Raw genomic sequence first — 24,153 nt, 5'->3', positions numbered from 1 at the left:
GGGCGGTTCTGAGAACGTTTATTTGTAGGTTGCGGGGCGGTTCTGAGAACGTTTATTTGTAGGTTGCAGGAAGGTTCTGGGAACGTTTTATTCTGGTTCTTCTAAAGTGTCCCTGGGAGGTTTTATTAACGCTCGGAGAACGGAAATTGTAGGTCATGTTTCAAAAATAACATTTGAACCCCCCAAGGTCGATATCCGCGGCCGCGCAGAAATAAAATTAGCATAATGCAAAAATCCCCATAAAAAATGTGTCAGTTGAAGCTAGAGAGAAATCTGTTTGTTTTTGCATCGGATGTGTCTCAATCCACCACATCCACCTGATGTCGCACTTCCGCATCTGCTGTGAAAGGTGACAGAGCTAGAGCGGTGTTTGTCAGACCATGTGACAATCCCGAAATTCGTTCTTCACACAAAATAATCCGTAGCATCCGAACGGTTTGGCCTACAAAACTATTATGAGCCCCCTCTACAGAAATATGAGACTCTCACGAACACGAGGGTGTTCTCCGTTTTGCTGCGACAAGTGTCAGGGGACTCGGCTAAAGTCAGTACAGCTGATCTGCCAACTTCTGTCTGTAGCGTCTGAAACGTTTGGGGTACACACTAAAACCCCTCTGTGCAAAGGTGAGACTCTCGTAAACATGTCAGTTGTTTTCCTCTAGGACGCCCACAGGCCTCACAAGACTTGTCTGAAGGTCCCCCAGTACCACAGGCCTCACAAGACTTGCCAGTTTAAAAAATTTATGGAAGTATATATGGAGATTTTTTTATTGCCAAAAAATATGGGGTTTAATACATGTAAAAAAATATATATACAATATATAGTTATTTTGATATTTTTGGGGGGGACTCTGTTCCATGTATGAATCTGTTATTCAATGTGTTTCTATTGGCTAATAGCAATAAGGACTGTTATTCAATGTGTTTCTATTGGCTAATAGCAGTAAGGACTGTTATTCAATGTGTTTCTATTGGCTAATAGCAGTAATGACTATCTGTTATTCAATGTGTTTCTATTGGCTAATAGCAGTAAGGACTATCTGTTATTCAATGTGTTTCTATTGGCTAATAGCAATAAGGACTGTTATTCAATGTGTTTCTATTGGCTAATAGCAGTAATGACTATCTGTTGTTCAATGTGTTTCTATTGGCTAATAGCAGTAAGGACTATCTGTTGTTCAATGTGTTTCTATTGGCTAATAGCAGTAAGGACTATCTGTTATTCAATGTGTTTCTATTGGCTAATAGCAGTAAGGACTATCTGTTATTCAATGTGTTTCTATTGGCTAATAGCAGTAAGGACTATCTGTTATTCAATGTGTTTCTATTGGCTAATAGCAGTAAGGACTATCTGTTATTCAATGTGTTTCTATTGGCTAATAGCAGTAAGGACTATCTGTTATTCAATGTGTTTCTATTGGCTAATAGCAGTATGGCCAAATTCAATGTTTTTGGCCTAGACTCTTAAGATCAGGTGTGGCCAATAAGTGGGCAAGGCCAACACATCTGAAAACACTGAACAAGAGGATAGAGAGAGTTTTGTTGACGCTGAGAACAGATGGTCTATGTTTCTAAATAACGTTCTTAGAATGTTCTCTGAACGTTACTAAAGTTTTCTTAACGATCTGACAATGGAATGTATATTTTTAAATAACATTGTCAGGGGCTCTATTTTCGGCTGGCGTTAAAGCGGCGCTAGTGTCCTTTGTTTGCAATTTCGTCGTGTAAAAAACGGGTACGCTGGCATTTTCCAGCCTTAACACCAGGTACTGCAATTAATCTGTCTTATATTAATTCGCCTGCTCTTTCAGATGAGTGGGGTGGAAATATTTGAGGTGTGTCCTCAAAAACATTATCCAAAATGCTAATATCAGGCAGTGCTGATAGGGACATTTAAGCCCAACTAAAAGCGGGTTTTTAGCAGTAACACAGTTGGATTATGGTACGAATTTTGACAGAGGAAACTCAGTTTATTCGGCCGTGATGAGACACTGCCCATATGAACATGGGACAAGAGTAGCCCAATGTGCTGTTGGTGCCTGTATACTACGTATTTACAAACGTTTTTTAAAAAGTATGTTTTTCCAATTTAGTTTTATTTGATTTAAAACCAAGCATAGCCTCCCCTCTTCTCAATTAAATATATTTTTTTAAGGTCTTGCCCAATGCAATTGAGAAGTAGTCAAGATTGTCGATAAATGGTTTTAGCTCTTGAGACCCACTTGGAAAGGAAATCTTAATGACCAAAACTTTATTAAAACATCAAGTTTGAGAGGAGTAAAAACAGTGAGACGACATTTCCTTTTTTATCTCTACGTTGTAGGCAGGTCCACATTATTTTAGTCAGGCAGGTCCACATTATTTTAGTCAGGCAGGTCCACATTATTTTAGTCAGGCAGGTCCACATTATTTTAGTCAGGCAGGTCCACATTATTTTAGTCAGGCAGGTCCACATTATTTTAGCCAGGCAGGTCCACATTATTTTAGTCAGGCAGGTCCACATTATTTTAACCAGGCAGGTCCACATTATTTTAACGAGGCAGGTCCACATTATTTTAGCCAGGCAGGTCCACATTATCTTAACCAGGCAGGTCCACATTATTTTAGTCAGGCAGGTCCACATTATTTTAGTCAGGCAGGTCCACATTATTTTAACCAGGCAGGTCCACATTATTTTAGTCAGGCAGGTCCACATTATTTTAGTCAGGCAGGTCCACATTATTTTAGTCAGGCAGGTCCACATTATTTTAGTCAGGCAGCTCCACATTGTTTTAGTCAGGCAGGTCCACATTATTTTAGTCAGGCAGGTCCACATTATTTTAGTCAGGCAGGTCCACATTATTTTAGTCAGGCAGGTCCACATTATTTTAGTCAGGCAGGTCCACATTATTTTAGTCAGGCAGGTCCACATTATTTTAGTCAGGCAGGTCCACATTATTTTAGTCAGGCAGGTCCACATTATTTTAGTCAGGCAGGTCCACATTATTTTAACCAGGCAGGTCCACATTATTTTAACCAGGCAGGTCCACATTATTTTAACCAGGCAGGTCCACATTATTTTAGCCAGGCAGGTCCACATTATCTTAACCAGGCAGGTCCACATTATTTTAGTCAGGCAGGTCCACATTATTTTAACCAGGCAGGTCCACATTATTTTAGTCAGGCAGGTCCACATTATTTTAGTCAGGCAGGTCCACATTATTTTAGTCAGGCAGGTCCACATTATTTTAGTCAGGCAGCTCCACATTGTTTTAGTCAGGCAGGTCCACATTATTTTAGTCAGGCAGGTCCACATTATTTTAGTCAGGCAGGTCCACATTATTTTAGTCAGGCAGCTCCACATTATTTTAGTCAGGCAGCTCCACATTATTTTAGTCAGGCAGCTCCACATTATTTTAGCCAGGCAGATGCTCAGCTATAATGCATCTTACACTAGGCCTAGCCCCTATATCAGTGTGAATGCTACTGAAGCCGTGCGATTACTTAGAGCAATGTGGACTAAAAATTGGTTCAAATTTTACGTATTTAGCAAAGATGGGATAGGTCTACATTTAGCTATTTGTTCTGTAAGCCATTATAACGGACTAACATTTGGAATTGGAGTTGATATTGGAGTTGATATTGAAGGCCTCAGAGCCTGGTTCCTCTCTACGTTTCTTCCTAGGTTTTGGCCTTTCTAGGGAATTTTTCCTAGCCACCGTGCTTCTACACCTGCATTGCTTGATGTTTGGGGGTTTTAGGCTGGGTTTCTGTACAGCACTTTGAGATATCAGCTGATGTACGAAGGGCTATATAAATACATTTGATTTGATTTGAAAGGCAATACATAAAATATCGTAAAATACACAGACTGAAGCAACCACATATTTCACGGTGGAGCACGTTCTGATTGGCCAGTGAGGAGCTAAAACTCGACACATTCACAACTTGTTTTTTTTCCCCCCGTTAAAACCCAGCCCCTTTCGCACCAACGCCACCAAGTGTGCCTTATAGTTGTGATAGTGAAAATAGCCAAAATATTCCTGACCCTATAGAGTTACTGCCTGCATTTTAGATCCAACATTGTGTTAAAATAGAGCCCTTAGAAACGTTCTCTGGAGGTTATTATAACGTTTTATTGTGGTTTATTATTGGAACAATTTGAGAACATGACTTTTAAATATGACTCTACATCCTGGCATCGCTTGCTGTTCGGGGGGGTTTTAGACTGGGTTTCTGTACAGCACTTTGTAACATCGGCTGACGTAAAAAAAAAAAAAAAGGGCTTTATAAATACATTTGATTGATTGATTGATTGATTGATTGATTGATTGAAATAGAACCATGAGGAAACCTGTAGGAATAGTATTGTAGTAGGGGAGATGTCGAGTGATTATTTCACATGCGTTTATCACGATGAGAAATATAGGATTATTTTCAACAAAGATATCTACATTATATTTCAGAATGTTGTATATCCCTGGAAACATATATTCAGAATGAACGTAAACTTAACAGTTTTGGAAACGTCCCGCATGAACAAATACTACAGTTTACTATTGAATACTCCAGTACTTACTATAGAATTATGTAGTGAATTGTAGTATACTGTACTATCCCTTTCGATCATGTGTAGTACTTTCTATATAATTGTGTAGTATACTGTAGAATACCATAGTAGATACTGCAGTAATGTCCACGAAAACACTACAGTTTTTTTTGAAACTACTGTAAATTCAACAGTATTTAATTTGCATATATGCCGCCCATTCCCCTCCCCCATAATCCAGATTTGTGCCAACCATAAGTGAGAAGCCTACATGCCAAGTATACACCAAATATTGTGTTCCCTAAAGGAAACAGGAGCACTGGGTCATACAGTCAGACCCCAGTCTCGCCTTCCAACAAGTTTTGGACAATTTGCATTTTGTGGATTGCAATTTTGAATGCTCAGTTATACTGTGACAAGATCCTGTGGGATCTGTTGTACTGCCATTCATCACCCACCATCACCTCATGTTTCAGCATGATAATGCACGGTCCCATGTCGCAAGGATCTGTACACAATTCCTGGAAGCTGACAATTTGAAATTTTAGTCTTTATCCTGTAGGCTTCCTCAAGGAGAAAGCCTACACTTTTGTCAAAGGTATTTGAAAAAAAGACTATGGTAAAAAGACTATGGTAAAAAGACTATGGTAAAAGACTATGGTAAAAGACTATGGTAAAAAGACTATGGTAAAAGACTATGGTAAAAAGACTATGGTAAAAGACTATGGTAAAGACTACAGCAGTGGACAGCACCCGGGTCGATCACTGCTCAATCTTCAACTCATCACCCCGACATATGTCCCCAGTCTCCTCCCAGTCCCCCAACTGTGTTATATGAATGTCCCCAGTCTCCTCCCAGTCCCCCAACAGTGTTGTATGAATGTCCCCAGTCTCCTCCCAGTCCCCCAACAGTGTTGTATGAATGTCCCCAGTCTCCCCCAGTCCCCCAACAGTGTTGTATGAATGTCCCCAGTCTCCTCCCAGTCCCCCAACAGTGTTATATGAATGTCCCCAGTCCCCCAACAGTGTTGTATGAATGTCCCCAGTCCCCCAACTGTGTTGTATGAATGTCCCCAGTCCCCCAACAGTGTTGTATGAATGTCTCCAGTCTCCTCCCAGTTGTATGAATGTCCCCAGTCTCCTCCCAGTCCCCCAACAGTGTTGTATGAATGTCCCCAGTCTCCTCCCAGTCCCCCAACAGTGTTGTATGAATGTCCCCAGTCCCCCAACAGTGTTATATGAATGTCCCCAGTCCCCCAACAGTGTTGTATGAATGTCCCCAGTCCCCCAACAGTGTTGTATGAATGTCCCCAGTCCCTCAACAGTGTTATATGAATGTCCCCAGTCCCCCAACAGTGTTATATGAATGTCCCCAGTCTCCCCCCAGTCCCCCAACAGTGTTATATGAATGTCCCCCGTCCCCCAACAGTGTTGTATGAATGTCCCCAGTCCCCCAACAGTGTTGTATGAATGTCCCCAGTCCCTCAACAGTGTTGTATGAATGTCCCCAGTCCCCCAACAGTGTTATATGAATGTCCCCAGTCCCCCAACAGTGTTGTATGAATGTCCCCAGTCTCCTCCCAGTCCCCCAACAGTGTTATATGAATGTCCCCAGTCTCCTCCCAGTCCCCCGACAGTGTTGTATGAATGTCCCCAGTCCCCCAACAGTGTTATATGAATGTCCCCAGTCTCCTCCCAGTCCCCCAACAGTGTTGTATGAATGTCCCCAGTCTCCTCCCAGTCCCCCAACAGTGTTATATGAATGTCCCCAGTCTCCTCCCAGTCCCCCGACAGTGTTGTATGAATGTCCCCAGTCCCCCAACAGTGTTGTATGAATGTCCCCAGTCTCCTCCCAGTCCCCCGACAGTGTTGTATGAATGTCCCCAGTCCCCCAACAGTGTTGTATGAATGTCCCCAGTCTCCTCCCAGTCCCCCGACAGTGTTGTATGAATGTCCCCAGTCCCCCAACAATGTTGTATGAATGTCCCCAGTCTCCTCCCAGTCCCCCAACAGTGTTATATGAATGTCCCCAGTCTCCTCCCAGTCCCCCAACAGTGTTGTATGAATGTCCCCAGTCTCCTCCCAGTCCCCCAACAGTGTTATATGAATGTCCCCAGTCCCCCAACTGTGTTGTATGAATGTCCCCAGTCTCCCAACAGTGTTGTATGAATGTCCCCAGTCTCCCTTCAGTCCCCCAACAGTGTTATATGAATGTCCCCAGTCTCCTCCCAGTCTCCCAACAGTGTTGTATGAATGTCCCCAGTCCCCCAACAGTGTTGTATGAATGTCCCCAGTCCCCCAACAGTGTTATATGAATGTCCCCAGTCCCCCAACAGTGTTGTATGAATGTCCCCAGTCCCCCAACAGTGTTATATGAATGTCCCCAGTCTCCCAACAGTGTTGTATGAATGTCCCCAGTCTCCTCCCAGTCTCCCAAAAGTGTTATATGAACATCCCCAGTCCCCCAACAGTGTTGTATGAATGTCCCCAGTCTCCCAACAGTGTTGTATGAATGTCCCCAGTCTCCTCCCAGTCTCCCAACAGTGTTATATGAATGTCCCCAGTCCCCCAACAGTGTTGTATGAATGTCCCCAGTCCCCCAACAGTGTTGTATGAATGTCCCCAGTCCCCCAACAGTGTTGTATGAGTGTCCCCAGTCTCCTCCCAGTCCCCCAACAGTATTGTATGAATGTCCCAAGTCTCCCAACAGTGTTGTATGAATGTCCCCAGTCCCCCAACAGTATTGTATGAATGTCCCCAGTCCCCCAACAGTGTTATATGAATGTCCCCAGTCCCCCAACAGTGTTGTATGAATGTCCCCAGTCTCCCAACAGTGTTGTATGAATGTCCCCAGTCTCCCAACAGTGTTATATGAATGTCCCCAGTCCCCCAACAGTGTTGTATGAATGTCCCCAGTCCCCCAACAGTGTTATATGAATGTCCCCAGTCTCCTCCCAGTCCCCCAACAGTGTTGTATGAATGTCCCCAGTCCCCCAACAGTGTTATATGAATCTCCCCAGTCTCCCAACAGTGTTGTATGAATGTCCCCAGTCCCCCAACAGTGTTGTATGAATGTCCCCAGTCCCCCAACAGTGTTGTATGAATGTCCCCAGTCCCCCAACAGTGTTGTATGAATGTCCCCAGTCTCCCAACAGTGTTGTATGAATGTCCCCAGTCCCCCAACAGTGTTGTATGAATGTCCCCAGTCCCCCAACAGTGTTGTATGAATGTCCCCAGTCTCCCAACAGTGTTGTATGAATGTCCCCAGTCCCCCAACAGTGTTGTATGAATGTCCCCAGTCCCCCAACAGTGTTATATGAATGTCCCCAGTCCCCCAACAGTGTTGTATGAATGTCCCCCGTCCCCCAACAGTGTTGTATGAATGTCCCCAGTCCCCCAACAGTGTTGTATGAATGTCTCCAGTCCCCCAACAGTGTTGTATGAATGTCCCCAGTCTCCCAACAGTGTTGTATGAATGTCCCCAGTCTCCCAACAGTGTTATATGAATGTCCCCAGTCTCCTCCCAGTCCCCCAACAGTGTTGTATGAATGTCCCCAGTCTCCCCCCAGTCCCCCAACAGTGTTGTATGAATGTCCCCAGTCTCCTCCCAGTCCCCCAACAGTGCTGTATGAATGTCCCCAGTCTCCCCACAGTCCCCCAACAGTGTTGTATGAATGTCCCCAGTCCCCCAACAGTGTTGTATGAATGTCCCCAGTCTTCCCCCAGTCCCCAAACAGTGTTGTATGAATGTCCCCAGTCTCCCAACAGTGTTGTATGAATGTCCCCAGTCTCCCAACAGTGTTATATGAATGTCCCCAGTCTCCTCCCAGTCTCCCAACAGTGTTGTATGAATGTCCCCAGTCTCCCCCAGTCTCCCAACAGTGTTATATGAATGTCCCCAGTCTCCCCCCAGTCCCCCAACAGTGTTGTATGAATGTCCCCAGGCTCCCTCCAGTCCCCCAACAGTGTTATATGAATGTCCCCAGTCTCCCAACAGTGTTGTATGAATGTCCCCAGTCTCCCAACAGTGTTGTATGAATGTCCCCAGTCCCCCAACAGTGTTGTATGAATGTCTCCAGTCTCCCAACAGTGTTGTATGAATGTCCCCAGTCTCCCAACAGTGTTGTATGAATGTCCCCAGTCTCCCAACAGTGTTATATGAATGTCCCCAGTCCCCCAACAGTGTTATATGAATGTCCCCAGTCTCCCAACAGTGTTATATGAATGTCCCCAGTCTCCCAACAGTGTTATATGAATGTCCCCAGTCTCCCAACAGTGTTGTATGAATGTCCCCAGTCCCCCAACAGTGTTGTATGAATGTCCCCAGTCCCCCAACAGTGTTATATGAATGTCCCCAGTCTCCCAACAGTGTTGTATGAATGTCCCCAGTCCCCCAACAGTGTTGTATGAATGTCCCCAGTCCCCCAACAGTGTTATATGAATGTCCCCAGTCCCCCAACAGTGTTGTATGAATGTCCCCAGTCTCCCCCAGTCCCCCAACAGTGTTGTATGAATGTCCCCAGTCTCCCCCAGTCCCCCAACAGTGTTGTATGAATGTCCCCAGTCCCCCAACAGTGTTGTATGAATGTCCCCAGTCTCCCAACAGTGTTGTATGAATGTCCCCAGTCCCCCAACAGTGTTGTATGAATGTCCCCAGTCTCCCCCAGTCCCCCAACAGTGTTGTATGAATGTCCCCAGTCCCCCAACAGTGTTATATGAATGTCCCCAATCTCCCAACAGTGTTATATGAATGTCCCCAGTCTCCCCCAGTCCCCCAACAGTGTTGTATGAATGTCCCCAGTCTCCCAACAGTGTTATATGAATGTCCCCAGTCTCCCAACAGTGTTATATGAATGTCCCCAGTCCCCCAACAGTGTTGTATGAATGTCCCCAGTCTCCCAACAGTGTTGTATGAATGTCCCCAGTCTCCCAACAGTGTTGTATGAATGTCCCCAGTCCCCCAACAGTGTTGTATGAATGTCCCCAGTCTCCCAACAGTGTTGTATGAATGTCCCCAGTCTCCCAACAGTGTTGTATGAATGTCCCCAGTCTCCCCCAGTCCCCCAACAGTGTTGTATGAATGTCCCCAGCCTCCCCCAGTCCCCCAACAGTGTTGTATGAATGTCCCCAGTCTCCCAACAGTGTTGTATGAATGTCCCCAGTCCCCCAACAGTGTTGTATGAATGTCCCCAGTCTCCCAACAGTGTTGTATGAATGTCCCCAGTCCCCCAACAGTGTTGTATGAATGTCTCCAGTCTCCCAACAGTGTTGTATGAATGTCCCCAGTCTCCCCCAGTCCCCCAACAGTGTTGTATGAATGTCCCCAGTCTCCTCCCAGTCCCCCAACAGTGTTGTATGAATGTCCCCAGTCCCCCAACAGTGTTATATGAATGTCCCCAGTCTCCCCCAGTCCCCCAACAGTGTTATATGAATGTCCCCAGTCTCCCAACAGTGTTATATGAATGTCCCCAGTCTCCCCCAGTCCCCCAACAGTGTTGTATGAATGTCCCCAGTCTCCTCCCAGTCCCCCAACAGTGTTGTATGAATGTCCCCAGTCTCCCAACAGTGTTGTATGAATGTCCCCAGTCTCCCAACAGTGTTGTATGAATGTCCCCAGTCCCCCAACAGTGTTATATGAATGTCCCCAGTCTCCTCCCAGTCCCCCAACAGTGTTGTATGAATGTCCCCAGTCTCCCAACAGTGTTGTATGAATGTCCCCAGTCTCCCAACAGTGTTGTATGAATGTCCCCAGTCTCCCAACAGTGTTATATGAATGTCCCCAGTCTCCCAACAGTGTTATATGAATGTCCCCAGTCCCCCAACAGTGTTATATGAATGTCCCCAGTCTCCCAACAGTGTTATATGAATGTCCCCAGTCTCCCAACAGTGTTGTATGAATGTCCCCAGTCCCCCAACAGTGTTATATGAATGTCCCCAGTCTCCTCCCAGTCCCCCAACAGTGTTGTATGAATGTCCCCAGTCTCCCAACAGTGTTGTATGAATGTCCCCAGTCTCCCAACAGTGTTGTATGAATGTCCCCAGTCTCCCAACAGTGTTGTATGAATGTCCCCAGTCTCCCAACAGTGTTATATGAATGTCCCCAGTCTCCCAACAGTGTTATATGAATGTCCCCAGTCTCCCAACAGTGTTATATGAATGTCCCCAGTCTCCCAACAGTGTTATATGAATGTCCCCAGTCCCCCAACAGTGTTATATGAATGTCCCCAGTCTCCCAACAGTGTTATATGAATGTCCCCAGTCTCCCAACAGTGTTATATGAATGTCCCCAGTCTCCCAACAGTGTTATATGAATGTCCCCAGTCTCCCAACAGTGTTTAGTTTTGTATTAAATTACATGTTATTGTTTTGTCTTTAATTATGTCTTTGATTTGTGAAAATTAGCTGTTTGTTGCAGTTAGATTTTAATCCACTTACATGTTTTATGTTTTCGTAATTTGTATATTTTCAGTTTAATATGTTTACATATTTAAATGTTTTATATTATCTAGTTGCTATGTTTATAGTTTTTGATGTAACAGGTGATTCATTTTTCCATCATCACCTTGACATATTTTGTTGCCTTCCCCCCCTTTATTTTGTCATTGTTTTGTCTGTCCCTTTATGTTTGTGTGTGTGTGTCCGTCCGTCCATCCGTCCCACCAGACGTCCCCAGCACCCTCCCTCCATCCACCACCCCACCTCCCCGCCCCACCCCACCAGACACCACCGTCCCCTTAGACCCCCACCTGGCCTCCTCAGACCCTCCAAACACCAACAACAGAGGTACAGTACCCATAACTCCTCTCCTCCTCTCCTCCTCTCTTCTGACCCTTGTTCTGTCTCTTCTATTCTTCTCCACCACTCAACTACAGAACATCTTCCTCCCTTTCCTTCCTCCCTTTCCTTCCCCTCTGTCCTTCCTCCCTTTCCTTCCCCTCTGTCCTTCCCTCCACTTCCATCCTCCCTGTCCTTCCTCCCTTTCCTTCCTCCCTTTCCTTCCTCCCTTTCCTTCCCCTCTGTCCTTCCCTCCACTTACATCCTAGCCTTAGCCAGGCTTTTTCCCTTCGGGTCCATGTCTCACCTCTATACCTTAACGTTTGTTCTATAGAGAGTCTGGATTCTACAGTCAATGCTCTGGTGTTTCAGCAGAGAATATATTGACTGGTAACTGTCTTCCTATCTTCCTGATCTCATCAGGTACACAGTAGTGGGGAGATTCTCCCTGGTCTCATCAGCTACACAGTAGTGGGGGGAATCTCCCTGGTCTCATCAGGTACACAGTAGTGGGGAGATTCTCCCTGGTCTCATCAGCTACACAGTAGTGGGGGGAATCTCCCTGGTCTCATCAGGTACACAGTAGTGGGGAGATTCTCCCTGGTCTCATCAGCTACACAGTAGTGGGGGGAATCTCCCTGGTCTCATCAGGTACACAGTAGTGGGGGGAATCTCCCTGGTCTCATCAGGTACACAGTAGTGGGGGGAATCTCCCTGGTCTCATCAGGTACACAGTAGTGGGGAGATTCTCCCTGGTCTCATCAGCTACACAGTAGTGGGGGGAATCTCCCTGGTCTCATCAGGTACACAGTAGTGGGGGGAATCTCCCTGGTCTCATCAGGTACACAGTAGTGGGGGGAATCTCCCTGGTCTCATCAGGTACACAGTAGTGGGGGGAATCTCCCTGGTCTCATCAGGTACACAGTAGTGGGGAGATTCTCCCTGGTCTCATCAGCTACACAGTAGTGGGGGGAATCTCCCTGGTCTCATCAGGTACACAGTAGTGGGGGGAATCTCCCTGGTCTCATCAGGTACACAGTAGTGGGGGGAATCTCCCTGGTCTCATCAGGTACACAGTAGTGGGGGGAATCTCAGGGCTCTGGTCCCAGGTAACGCACTATATAGGGAATAGGTTGCAGTTTTGTCTCATATGACAGAAGGACACAGGTTTTCTGCGTCTGGTTTGTTACACACACACACACACACACACACACACACACACACACACACACACACACACACACACACACACACACACACACACACACACACACACACACACACACACACACACACACACACACACACACACGGTTTGAAATTGTACAGATAGAGGTTATTTGGCAGAACCCTTTCTGGTTCTACATGGAACTTTTTTTTTTAAGGTTCTATACAGAACCCTGATCCTAAGGTTCCATGAAGAACCATTAAAACATGGTTGTATATATAGAACCTTAAAAGGGTTCCGTTATGGTTACAACCCTTTTTATATTGTTCTTTATAGAACGTTTATGGAGAATGGTTCTATAAAAAAACTTTTTAAATCACAAATGTTCTTTGCAGATCCTTTTGAAGGAGCATACAGGTTTTTTAATTCTGGTCAGCCATATTATACTGTTAAAATAAGTATTAGTATTGTGTTAATTGACACGTTGAATCAAGTGAACTGGCTCTGGAACAGCTGAGGGTCCCTGAGGAGAGAAACTACTGACTTAGTCAACCGTTCTCTATTGGTACACGGCCAAATGTGAGTCTTCCTCAAGACACAGTCACTGACCATATTCACATATAATATGTAACAGCATCACACAACACATTGATCAACTGGAATGACTCTCACTCAAGGTAACACAAACCACGTCCCCTCATGTTCTAATGATCCGCCTCCACTACATTTTAATTATCACAAACCACACCCCCTCATGTTCTAATGATCCGCCTCCACTACGTTTTAATTATCACAAACCACGCCCCCTCATGTTCTAATGATCCGCCTCCACTACATTTTAATTATCACAAACCACGCCCTCTCATGTTCTAATGATCCGCCTCCACAACATTATAATTATCAAGAACCATCTTGTGAACTGCAAAGAACCATCTTGTGAACTACAAAGAACCATCTTGTGAACTGCAAAGAACCATCTTGTGAACTGTAAAGAACCATCTTGTGAACTGTAAAGAACCATCTTGTGAACTGTAAAGAACCATCTTGTGAACTGTAAAGAACCATCTTGTGAACTACAAAGAACCATCTTGTGAACTGTAAAGAACCATCTTGTGAACTGTAAAGAACCATCTTGTGAACTACAAAGAACCATCTTGTGAACTGCAAAGAACCATCTTGTGAACTGTAAAGAACCATCTTGTGAACTGTAAACAACCATCTTGTGAACAACAAAGAACCATCTTGTGAACTGCAAAGAACCATCTTGTGAACTGCAAAGAACCATCTTGTGAACTGTAAAGAACCATCTTGTGAACTGTAAAGAACCATCTTGTGAACTGTAAAGAACCATCTTGTGAACTGTAAACAACCATCTTGTGAACTGCAAAGAACCATCTTGTGAACTACAAAGAACCATCTTGTGAACTGTAAAGAACCATCTTGTGAACTGCAAAGAACCATCTTGTGAACTGTAAAGAACCATCTTGTGAACTGTAAAGAACCATCTTGTGAACTGTAAAGAACCATCTTGTGAACTACAAAGAACCATCTTGTGAAGAACAAAGAACCATTGTGTGAACTGCAAAGAACCATCTTGTGAACTGTAAAGAACCATCTTGTGAACTGTAAACAACCATCTTGTGAACAACAAAGAACCATCTTGTGAACTGCAAATGACCATCTTGTGAACTGCAAAGAACCATCTTGTGAACTGTAAAGAACCATCTTGTGAACTGTAAAGAACCATCTTGTGAACTGCAAAGAACCATCTTGTGAACAACAAAGAACCATCTTGTGAACTACAAAGAACCATCTTGTGAACTGTAAAGAACCATCTTGTGAACTGTAAAGAACCATCTTGTGAACTGTAAAGAACCATCTTGTGAACTGTAAAGAACCATCTTGTGAACTGCAAAGAACCATCTTGTGAACTGCAAAGAACCATCTTGTGAACTGTAAAGAACCATCTTGTGAACTACAAAGAACCATTGAAGAACTCAGAGAGTTCTATGAGTGGGAACCATCACCCTTTCCAAAGAACCCACATGTTTTTACACACACACACACACACACACACACACACACACACACACACACACACACACACACACACACACACACACACACACACACACACACACACGAAGGAGAGATGTTTTACAGCCACAACATGGCCGGTCAGAGAGAGAGAGAGATGTCTTACAGACACAACATGGCCGGTCAGAGAGAGAGAGAGATGTCTTACAGACACAACATGGCCGGTCAGAGAGAGAGAGAGATGTCTTACAGACACAACATGGCCGGTCAGAGAGAGAGAGAGATGTCTTACAGACACAACATGGCCGGTCAGAGAGAGAGAGAGATGTCTTACAGACACAACATGGCCGGTCAGAGAGAGAGAGAGATGTCTTACAGACACAACATGGCCGGTCAGAGAGAGAGAGAGATGTCTTACAGACACATCATGGCCCTTCTGAACTGCTTCACACACACAGAGAGAGAGAGAGAGAGAGAGAGAGAGGGTAGGGTAGACACAGGAAAACCTGGCTCCCTGTAGAGGAAAGGCTGTGCAACCACTGCACAACAGCAGAACCTGAGACGGAGCTGCATTTCCTGACAAAATGTAAAAAATATAAAACAATTAGAGAGTGTCATTTCCCCAAATTTGAAACTCTTATTCAAGGTTAAAGACCTCTCTGATGAGGCTACCCGTCCTGTTGGGGGAGGACGCAGAGAGCTGTGGGTTGGCAGCGCAATACATTGCTGCCTGCCATAAGATGAGGGACAGTGTCTGACAGACCAATCAACCTGCACATGTCCTCTACTGTATGTTTATTGTTATTGTTGAATGTATGGTTATTTTGACCCTTGGTTATTGTTGTTACTGTTGTCCTGTTGACAATTTTGATTCTCATTTCTATTTTTATATTGTAAATATCCAAAATAAGCTTTGGTAATATGTACATTGTTACGTCATGCCAATTAAGCAAATTGAATTAGAGAGAGAGACAGACAGACAGACAGACAGACAGACAGACAGACAGACAGACAGACAGACAGACAGACAGACAGACAGACAGACAGACAGACAGACAGACAGACAGACAGACAGACAGACAGACAGACAGACAGACAGACAGACAGACAACACAGAGAGAGAACACACAATGTTGGTTGCAGAGCTGTATTATCACAGACATACCTGTATCTGGCCAGAGGTTAAATACTAATTCATGATTCCTTTTGATGTTTCCATTAATTTGCTGCATCTATTCCTGAATACCTGAGACCTGTGCTAGAGTTTAGACGTAATCGAGTTTTTCTCTATTTGATGCTCCTGATTGCATGGTTAAAGGTGTGGGAATTCACTCTTTCAAACTCCTGGCTTACTTGGCAGCTGAGGGGGCCCTCTCTCTCTGTATTACTGTGTACTGAGGTATCCTGACCTCTCAGGGGGCCCTCTCTCTCTGTGTATTACTGTGTACTGAGGTATCCTGACCTCTCAGGGGGCCCTCTCTCTCTGTATTACTGTGTACTGAGGTATCCTAACCTCTCAGGGGCCCTCTCTCTCTGTATTACTGTGTACTGAGGTATCCTGACCTCTCAGGGGGCCCTCTCTCTCTGTGTATTACTGTGTACTGAGGTATCCTGACCTCTCAGGGGCCCTCTCTCTCTGTATTACTGTGTACTGAGGTATCCTGACCTCTCAGGGGGCCCTCTCTCTCTGTATTACTGTGTACTGAGGTATCCTAACCTCTCAGTGGCCCTCTCTCTCTGTATTACTGTGTACTGAGGTATCCTGACCTCTCAGGGGCCCTCTCTCTCTGTATTACTGTGTACTGAGGTATCCTGACCTCTCAGGGGGCCCTCTCTCTCTGTATTACTGTGTACTGAGGTATCCTAACCTAAATGTGTTATTGCTATTTCAAACGTTGCCCAGTCTGAGGAGATGGGTTACAGTATATTTTAGAGGTACCAGTTATCTTGCTTAAAAGAGTATGGTGAGTTATTCTCTGTTCACACTTGTTGTCATCAGGAGCTTGAATGTCAAGGAGACACAATCGCTTCATGTGTCATATCGATTTCATTTAATTCTTCTTCTTTTTTTAAATCGGTGAAATCATTAGAAACAGAGAAGAGAAAGGTGTTGACAGAGAGAGAGTTGTGTTGATAGTTAGTTTACCTGTTTGTACCACGGCGTAGTTAGAGGCCCTCTGACACACGGACCTGTTTCCAGTGATGCGTCAGCGCTACCCGTCGAACAGCGAGGTGTGTTGACAGTATCTGGGGTTTGTTTACCGGGGAGGTCAACACACACAACTTCTACCATGACGCGTCTCTGGTGATTCCTCTGATGAGGGGTAGTTACCGCCTTCTTTTCTGTCTCTCTCTCTCTGTGTCTCTCTCTCTCTGTATCCCCCCCCTCTCTCTCCCCCCTCTCTCCCTCCACCAGCCCAGTCTTAATGGTCTTAATGGTCTTAATAACTCTTCAGCAGAGTATCAGGCAGACCAGACCTCCCTCTCCTCTCTCTCTCTCTCTCTCTCTCTCTCTCTCTCACCACCATACAATTACACCACCATACAATTACACCACCATACAATTACACCACCGCCTTTCCCTCTCCTCTCCTCTCCTCTCCTCTCCTCTCCTCTCCTCTCCTCTCCTCTCCTCTCCTCTCCTCTCCTCTCCTCTCCTCTCCTCTCCTCTCCTCCTCCTCTCCCTCTCCTCTCCTCTCCTCTCCTCCTCCTCTCCCTCTCCTCTCCTCCCCTCTCCTCCTCCTCTCATCCTCCTCTCCTCTCCTCTCCTCTCCTCTCCTCTCCTCCTCCTCTCCTCTCCTCTCCTCTCCTCTCCTCCTCCTCTCCTCCTCCTCTCCCTCTCCTCCCCTCTCCTCCTCCTCTCATCCTCCTCTCCCTCTCCTCTCCTCCTCCTTTCCTCTCCTCTCCTCTCCTCCTCCTCATCCTCCTCCTCCTCTCCTCCTCCCTCTCCTCTTCTCTCCTCTCCTCTCCTCTCCTCTCCTCATCCTCCTCTCCTCTCCTCTCCTCCTCCTCTCCTCCCCTCTCCTCCTCCTCCTCCTCTCATCCTCCTCTCATCCTCCTCTCCCTCTCCTCTCCTCCTCCTCTCATCCTCCTCTCCCTCTCCTCTCCTCTCCTCTCATCCTCCTCTCCTCTCCTCTCCTCTCCTCTCCTCTCCTCTCCTCTCCTCTCCTCTCATCCTCCTCTCCACTCCTCCCTTCTCTGCACCCCGTAAAATCTGCCAAATGCAGTTTTATGGCTTGAAAATGAGCTCTGACCTTCAGGGAGGCTGGGAGGTTGAATAAAGCACACGGGTTTCTGGGACTTTTTAAATATTTACGAGTCACTTTTCATAATCCGACTTCTAGCCATCCCTTCTAGCCAATATCACTCCAGAGAGCTCACTCTCTCCACAGCGGCCTTGGCTTCCAGCCCTTCTAGCCGATATCACCCCAGAGAGCTCACTCTCTCCACAGCGGCCTTGGCTTCCAGCCCTTCTAGCCGATAACACCCCAGAGAGCCCACTCTCTCCACAGCGACCCCCGATTAGTCATGCCTAGTGTGACTGAGTCTGCTGAGAAGACACTGGGAGAATAAGGCTCGAGTCCTAAACAGCACCCTATTAGCTATATAGAGCCCTATGGCCCTGGTGAAAAGTAGTGCACTTTATAGAGATTAGGATGCCATTTGGGAAGTAGACTCTCTGAGAATAAAATAAAATCCATCCTGTGCTTTTACTGCCAGAGACCAGAGACACTTCACTTTCTTCAAAGCCATTAGCCTTTCCTCTGCGGAAAGAAAGGAACATAAAGGAGGGAAGAAAGAGAGAAAGAAGCCTTCAGAGGACTGCCTGTTGTTTCAGAGGGCTGCCTGTTCATTCAGAGGACTGCCTGTTGTTTCAGAGGGCTGCCTGTTGTTTCAGAGGGCTGCCTGTTGTTTCAGAGGGCTGCCTGTTGTTTCAGAGGGCTGCCTGTTGTTTCAGAGGGCTGCCTGTTCATTCAGAGGGCTGCCTGTTGTTTCAGAGGGCTGCCTGTTGTTTCAGAGGGCTGCCTGTTGTTTCAGAGGGCTGCCTGTTCATTCAGAGGGCTGCCTGTTCATTCAGAGGGCTGCCTGTTCATTCAGAGGGCTGCCTGTTGTTTCAGAGGGCTGCCTGTTGTTTCAGAGGGCTGCCTGTTGTTTCAGAGGGCTGCCTGTTGTTTCAGAGGGCTGCCTGTTGTTTCAGAAGGCTGCCTGTTCATTCAGAGGGCTGCCTGTTCATTCAGAGGGCTGCCTGTTGTTTCAGAGGGCTGCCTGTTCATTCAGAGGGCTGCCTGTTGTTTCAGAGGGCTGCCTGTTCATTCAGAGGGCTGCCTGTTCATTCAGAGGGCTGCCTGTTGTTTCAGAGGGCTGCCTGTTCATTCAGAGGGCTGCCTGTTCATTCAGAGGGCTGCCTGTTCATTCAGAGGGCTGCCTGTTCATTCAGAGGGCTGCCTGTTGTTTCAGAGGGCTGCCTGTTCATTCAGAGGGCTGCCTGTTGTTTCAGAGGGCTGCCTGTTCATTCAGAGGGCTGCCTGTTCATTCAGAGGGCTGCCTGTTCATTCAGAGGGCTGCCTGTTGTTTCAGAGGGCTGCCTGTTGTTTCAGAGGGCTGCCTGTTCATTCAGAGGGCTGCCTGTTGTTTCAGAGGGCTGCCTGTTCATTCAGAGGGCTGCCTGTTCATTCAGAGGGCTGCCTGTTGTTTCAGAGGGCTGCCTGTTCATTCAGAGGGCTGCCTGTTCATTCAGAGGGCTGCCTGTTCATTCAGAGGGCTGCCTGTTCATTCAGAGGGCTGCCTGTTGTTTCAGAGGGCTGCCTGTTCATTCAGAGGGCTGCCTGTTGTTTCAGAGGGCTGCCTGTTCATTCAGAGGGCTGCCTGTTCATTCAGAGGGCTGCCTGTTCATTCAGAGGGCTGCCTGTTGTTTCAGAGGGCTGCCTGTTCATTCAGAGGGCTGCCTGTTGTTTCAGAGGGCTGCCTGTTCATTCAGAGGGCTGAACACTGAAATTCACATGATGTGTTTATTTTTTAACACGTTTTCATGTGTCAACATGTGGAATCGTGTGGATTTTTGTGTAAGTCGTGGAGTTATAGTTGAACGTTTTCATTCTAATGGCTTTTAATGCGGAACTCCCTCGAGTTCTGTCTGTCACTCAGTCGTGTTCATACACAAAAAGCTGGTCCTCATCCCTGAGATGCTACAGATTACCACGGATTACATTATCTTAATGGAATATGCCAGAAGGTGCCGATTCCGCAGGTACCAGATTACGTTTGGACCTGGTGGAATCGTGGAAGCTATTACCGTGCCACTAGTGGCAACGCGAGCGTCTATTGCATCCTCGTAGGCAATGGCATTGATGGGAAGTGTAAGCTGCAGACTCTGTGTTCAGTCCATGTGCTAGACACCCATTTGTAGTTATTCTTCTTTGAATGGTCCCGAACGGTCACTCTGATTCCCCTGTAAAAAATAACCGTTTGACTAAAATATCACCCATAACACTTGTTTTGGATAGTAGTGCTCTACATTAGTGTTTTTCTCTCATGGCTGACTACCAGGAAGTTTGAAACGACAGGCTGAGTGGGCAGGGAACTTATATTCATAAGCTCTCCTTGTCTGACAGCTCGTTGAAAATGCCTATGTCAAGCAACTTGTATACAGAGTCAGCTGTGTTGCAGTAAAACTATCTCAAGGTAATTTGGTGAAACACAAAGCAACTCAAACAACATTGAAATTGCATCAATGATGTCAAAAATGTGTGTTATTCGTCTCCCGTTTGGCATGTCTCTTGTGATGCGGTTCACGGCAGCACGGACCTGTTACTACATTTGAAAGTTATCAAAACACTCCGTTTAGAAAATCTACATACATTCAGCAATTACGTTCTTCTCAATTTACAACGGACCTATTCAAAGCTTCCTCCGGCATGTGACCATACTGTACATCTGCCTGTAGTTATTGAACTCAATCTGCAGGAGGTTTGTTTGTTGTGATTGCGTAGGGTGGGGGGGGGGGGGGAACAGCTGCGGGCAAGGTTCTGACAGATGGGTGTGTCTTGGAGCTTGGCAAACAAGCTTTTAGTCTCAGGGCAGTGAAGTCCTGTGTGCTACAGTATACAGAAAGGAGAATAATCTGTCTGTAACGGTTAAGGGCGGGAGTTGCCTGTACTGTAGCTAGGCTGCCTGTACCGAAGCTAGGTCTACTGTTAGCTTGTTCTACTGTAGCTAGGTCTACTGCTAGCTTGTTCTACTGTAGCTAGGTCTACTGCTAGCTTGTTCTACCGTAGCTAGGTCTACTGCTAGCTTGTTCTACCGTAGCTAGGTCTACTGCTAGCTTGTTCTACCGTAGCTAGGTCTACTGCTAGCTTGTTCTACCGTAGCTAGGTCTACTGCTAGCTTGTTCTACCGTAGCTAGGTCTACTGCTAGCTTGTTCTACCGTAGCTAGGTCTACTGCTAGCTTGTTCTACCGTAGCTAGGTCTACTGTTAGCTTGTTCTACCGTAGCTAGGTCTACTGCTAGCTTGTTCTACTGTAGCTAGGTCTACTGCTAGCTCGTTCTACTGTAGCTAGGTCTACTGCTAGCTTGTTCTACTGTAGCTAGGTCTAGTGCTAGCTTGTTCTACCGTAGCTAGGTCTACTGCTAGCTTGTTCTACTGTAGCTAGGTCTACTGCTAGCTTGTTCTACTGTAGCTAGGTCTACTGCTAGCTTGTTCTACTGTAGCTAGGTCTAGTGCTAGCTTGTTCTACTGTAGCTAGGTCTACTGCTAGCTTGTTCTACTGTAGCTAGATGTACTGTTAGCTTGTTCTACCGTAGCTAGGTCTACTGCTAGCTTGTTCTACTGTAGCAAGGTCTGCTGCTAGCTTGTGCTACTGTACCGAGGTCTACTGCTAGCACGTTCTACTGTAGTTAGACGTACTGCTAGTTTTAGAAATGTGTTTTAAAGCTAGTTTTAGAAATGTGTTTCAATGCTAGTTTTAGAAATGTGTTTTAATGTCGGATTTACATTCACATGTTTAGTCATTTAGCACACACAATTTTCGCTAGATTTTTTACCTAATCGGCTCGGGGATTCGAAACAGCAACCTTTCGGTTACTGACCCAATGCTCGTTACCGCTAGGCTACCTGCTGGATGTGCTAGTAGGTGTAGTGCAGAAGGATGTATCTTTGGTAAGGGTTAAGGGTTAAGGCTGTCTTACCTCTGCTGTAGCTAGTTGTACTGCTGTAGCTAGTTGTACTGTTGTAGCTAGTTGTACTGCTGTAGCTAGTTGTTCTACTGTAGCTAGTTGTACTGCTGTAGCTAGTTGTACTGCTGTAGCTAGTTGTTCTGCTGTAGCTAGTTGTTCTACTGTAGCTAGTTGTTCTACTGTAGCTAGTTGTTCTACTGTAGCTAGTTGTTCTGCTGTAGCTAGTTGTTCTACTGTAGCTAGTTGTTCTACTGTAGCTAGTTGTTCTACTGTAGCTAGTTGTACTACTGTAGCTAGTTGTTCTACTGTAGCTAGTTGTTCTACTGTAGCTAGTTGTACTACTGTAGCTAGTTGTTCTACTGTAGCTAGTTGTTCTACTGTAGCTAGTTGTTCTACTGTAGCTAGTTGTTCTACTGTAGCTAGTTGTTCTACTGTAGCTAGTTGTACTACTGTAGCTAGTTGTTCTGCTGTAGCTAGTTGTTCTACTGTAGCTAGTTGTACTACTGTAGCTAGTTGTACTACTGTAGCTAGTTGTTCTACTGTAGCTAGTTGTTATACTGTAGCTAGTTGTACTGCGGTAGCTAGTTGTACTACTGTAGCTAGTTGTTATACTGTAGCTAGTTGTTCTACTGTAGCTAGTTGTACTACTGTAGCTAGTTGTTCTACTGTAGCTAGTTGTTATACTGTAGCTAGTTGTACTGCGGTAGCTAGTTGTACTACTGTAGCTAGTTGTACTGCTGTAGCTAGTTGTACTGCTGTAGCTAGTTGTACTACTGTAGCTAGTTGTACTGCTGTAGCTAGTTGTTCTACTGTAGCTAGTTGTACTACTGTAGCTAGTTGTTCTACTGTAGCTAGTTGTTATACTGTAGCTAGTTGTACTGATGTAGCTAGTTGTTCTACTGTAGCTAGTTGTTCTACTGTAGCTAGTTGTACTACTGTAGCTAGTTGTTCTACTGTAGCTAGTTGTACTACTGTAGCTAGTTGTTCTACTGTAGCTAGTTGTACTGATGTAGCTAGTTGTTCTACTGTAGCTAGTTGTACTACTGTAGCTAGTTGTTATACTGTAGCTAGTTGTTCTACTGTAGCTAGTTGTACTAGTGTAGCTAGTTGTACTACTGTAGCTAGTTGTTCTACTGTAGCTAGTTGTTCTGCTGTAGCTAGTTGTACTACTGTAGCTAGTTGTTCTACTGTAGCTAGTTGTTCTACTGTAGCTAGTTGTTCTACTGTAGCTAGTTGTTCTACTGTAGCTAGTTGTTCTACTGTAGCTAGTTGTTCTACTGTAGCTAGTTGTTCTACTGTAGCTAGTTGTACTACTGTAGCTAGTTGTTCTACTGTAGCTAGTTGTACTACTGTAGCTAGTTGTTCTACTGTAGCTAGTTGTACTACTGTAGCTAGTTGTTCTACTGTAGCTAGTTGTTCTGCTGTAGCTAGTTGTACTACTGTAGCTAGTTGTACTACTGTAGCTAGTTGTTCTACTGTAGCTAGTTGTACTACTGTAGCTAGTTGTTCTACTGTAGCTAGTTGTTCTACTGTAGCTAGTTGTACTGCTGTAGCTAGTTGTACTACTGTAGCTAGTTGTACTGCTGTAGCTAGTTGTTCTACTGTAGCTAGTTGTTCTACTGTAGCTAGTTGTTCTACTGTAGCTAGTTGTTCTACTGTAGCTAGTTGTTCTACTGTAGCTAGTTGTTCTACTGTAGCTAGTTGTACTGCTGTAGCTAGTTGTTCTACTGTAGCTAGTTGTTCTACTGTAGCTAGTTGTTCTACTGTAGCTAGTTGTTCTACTGTAGCTAGTTGTTCTACTGTAGCTAGTTGTACTACTGTAGCTAGTTGTTCTGCTGTAGCTAGTTGTTCTACTGTAGCTAGTTGTTCTACTGTAGCTAGTTGTTCTACTGTAGCTAGTTGTTCTACTGTAGCTAGTTGTACTACTGTAGCTAGTTGTTCTACTGTAGCTAGTTGTTCTAGTGTAGCTGGTTGTACTACTGTAGCTAGTTGTACTACTGTAGCTAGTTGTACTACTGTAGCTAGTTGTACTGCTGTAGCTAGTTGTACTGCTGTAGCTAGTTGTACTACTGTAGCTAGTTGTTCTACTGTAGCTAGTTGTACTACTGTAGCTAGTTGTACTACTGTAGCTAGTTGTTCTACTGTAGCTAGTTGTTCTACTGTAGCTAGTTGTTCTACTGTAGCTAGTTGTACTACTGTAGCTAGTTGTTCTACTGTAGCTAGTTGTACTACTGTAGCTAGTTGTACTGCTGTAGCTAGTTGTACTACTGTAGCTAGTTGTTCTACTGTAGCTAGTTGTTCTACTGTAGCTAGTTGTTCTACTGTAGCTAGTTGTACTACTGTAGCTAGTTGTTCTACTGTAGCTAGTTGTACTGATGTAGCTAGTTGTTCTACTGTAGCTAGTTGTTCTACTGTAGCTAGTTGAACTGATGTAGCTAGTTGTACTACTGTAGCTAGTTGTACTACTGTAGC

General features: G+C 45.3%; 1 protein-coding gene across 5 annotated transcripts in view; it reads left to right on the top strand.

The window, feature by feature from the left end:
* Positions 1-24,153, top strand: part of cadm2a (cell adhesion molecule 2a) — a 699,381-nt gene that overhangs the window by 626,445 nt on the left and 48,783 nt on the right. For 3 of the 5 annotated variants that reach the window (XM_071364990.1, XM_071364989.1, XM_071364991.1), the window contains one exon: positions 11,192-11,311. The exons of the other annotated variants lie outside the window; for them this stretch is intronic. In XM_071364990.1, the coding sequence (XP_071221091.1) occupies positions 11,192-11,311 (120 nt within the window). The remainder of the gene's footprint in view (positions 1-11,191; positions 11,312-24,153) is intronic. 5 annotated transcript variants of the gene reach the window in all.

This window comes from Salvelinus alpinus, chromosome 24 (genome assembly GCF_045679555.1).
Source record: "Salvelinus alpinus chromosome 24, SLU_Salpinus.1, whole genome shotgun sequence".
NCBI lineage: Eukaryota > Metazoa > Chordata > Actinopteri > Salmoniformes > Salmonidae > Salvelinus > Salvelinus alpinus.
Note: the sequence above shows the minus strand (reverse complement) of the source record. Positions and strands in the feature narration are given on the sequence as shown.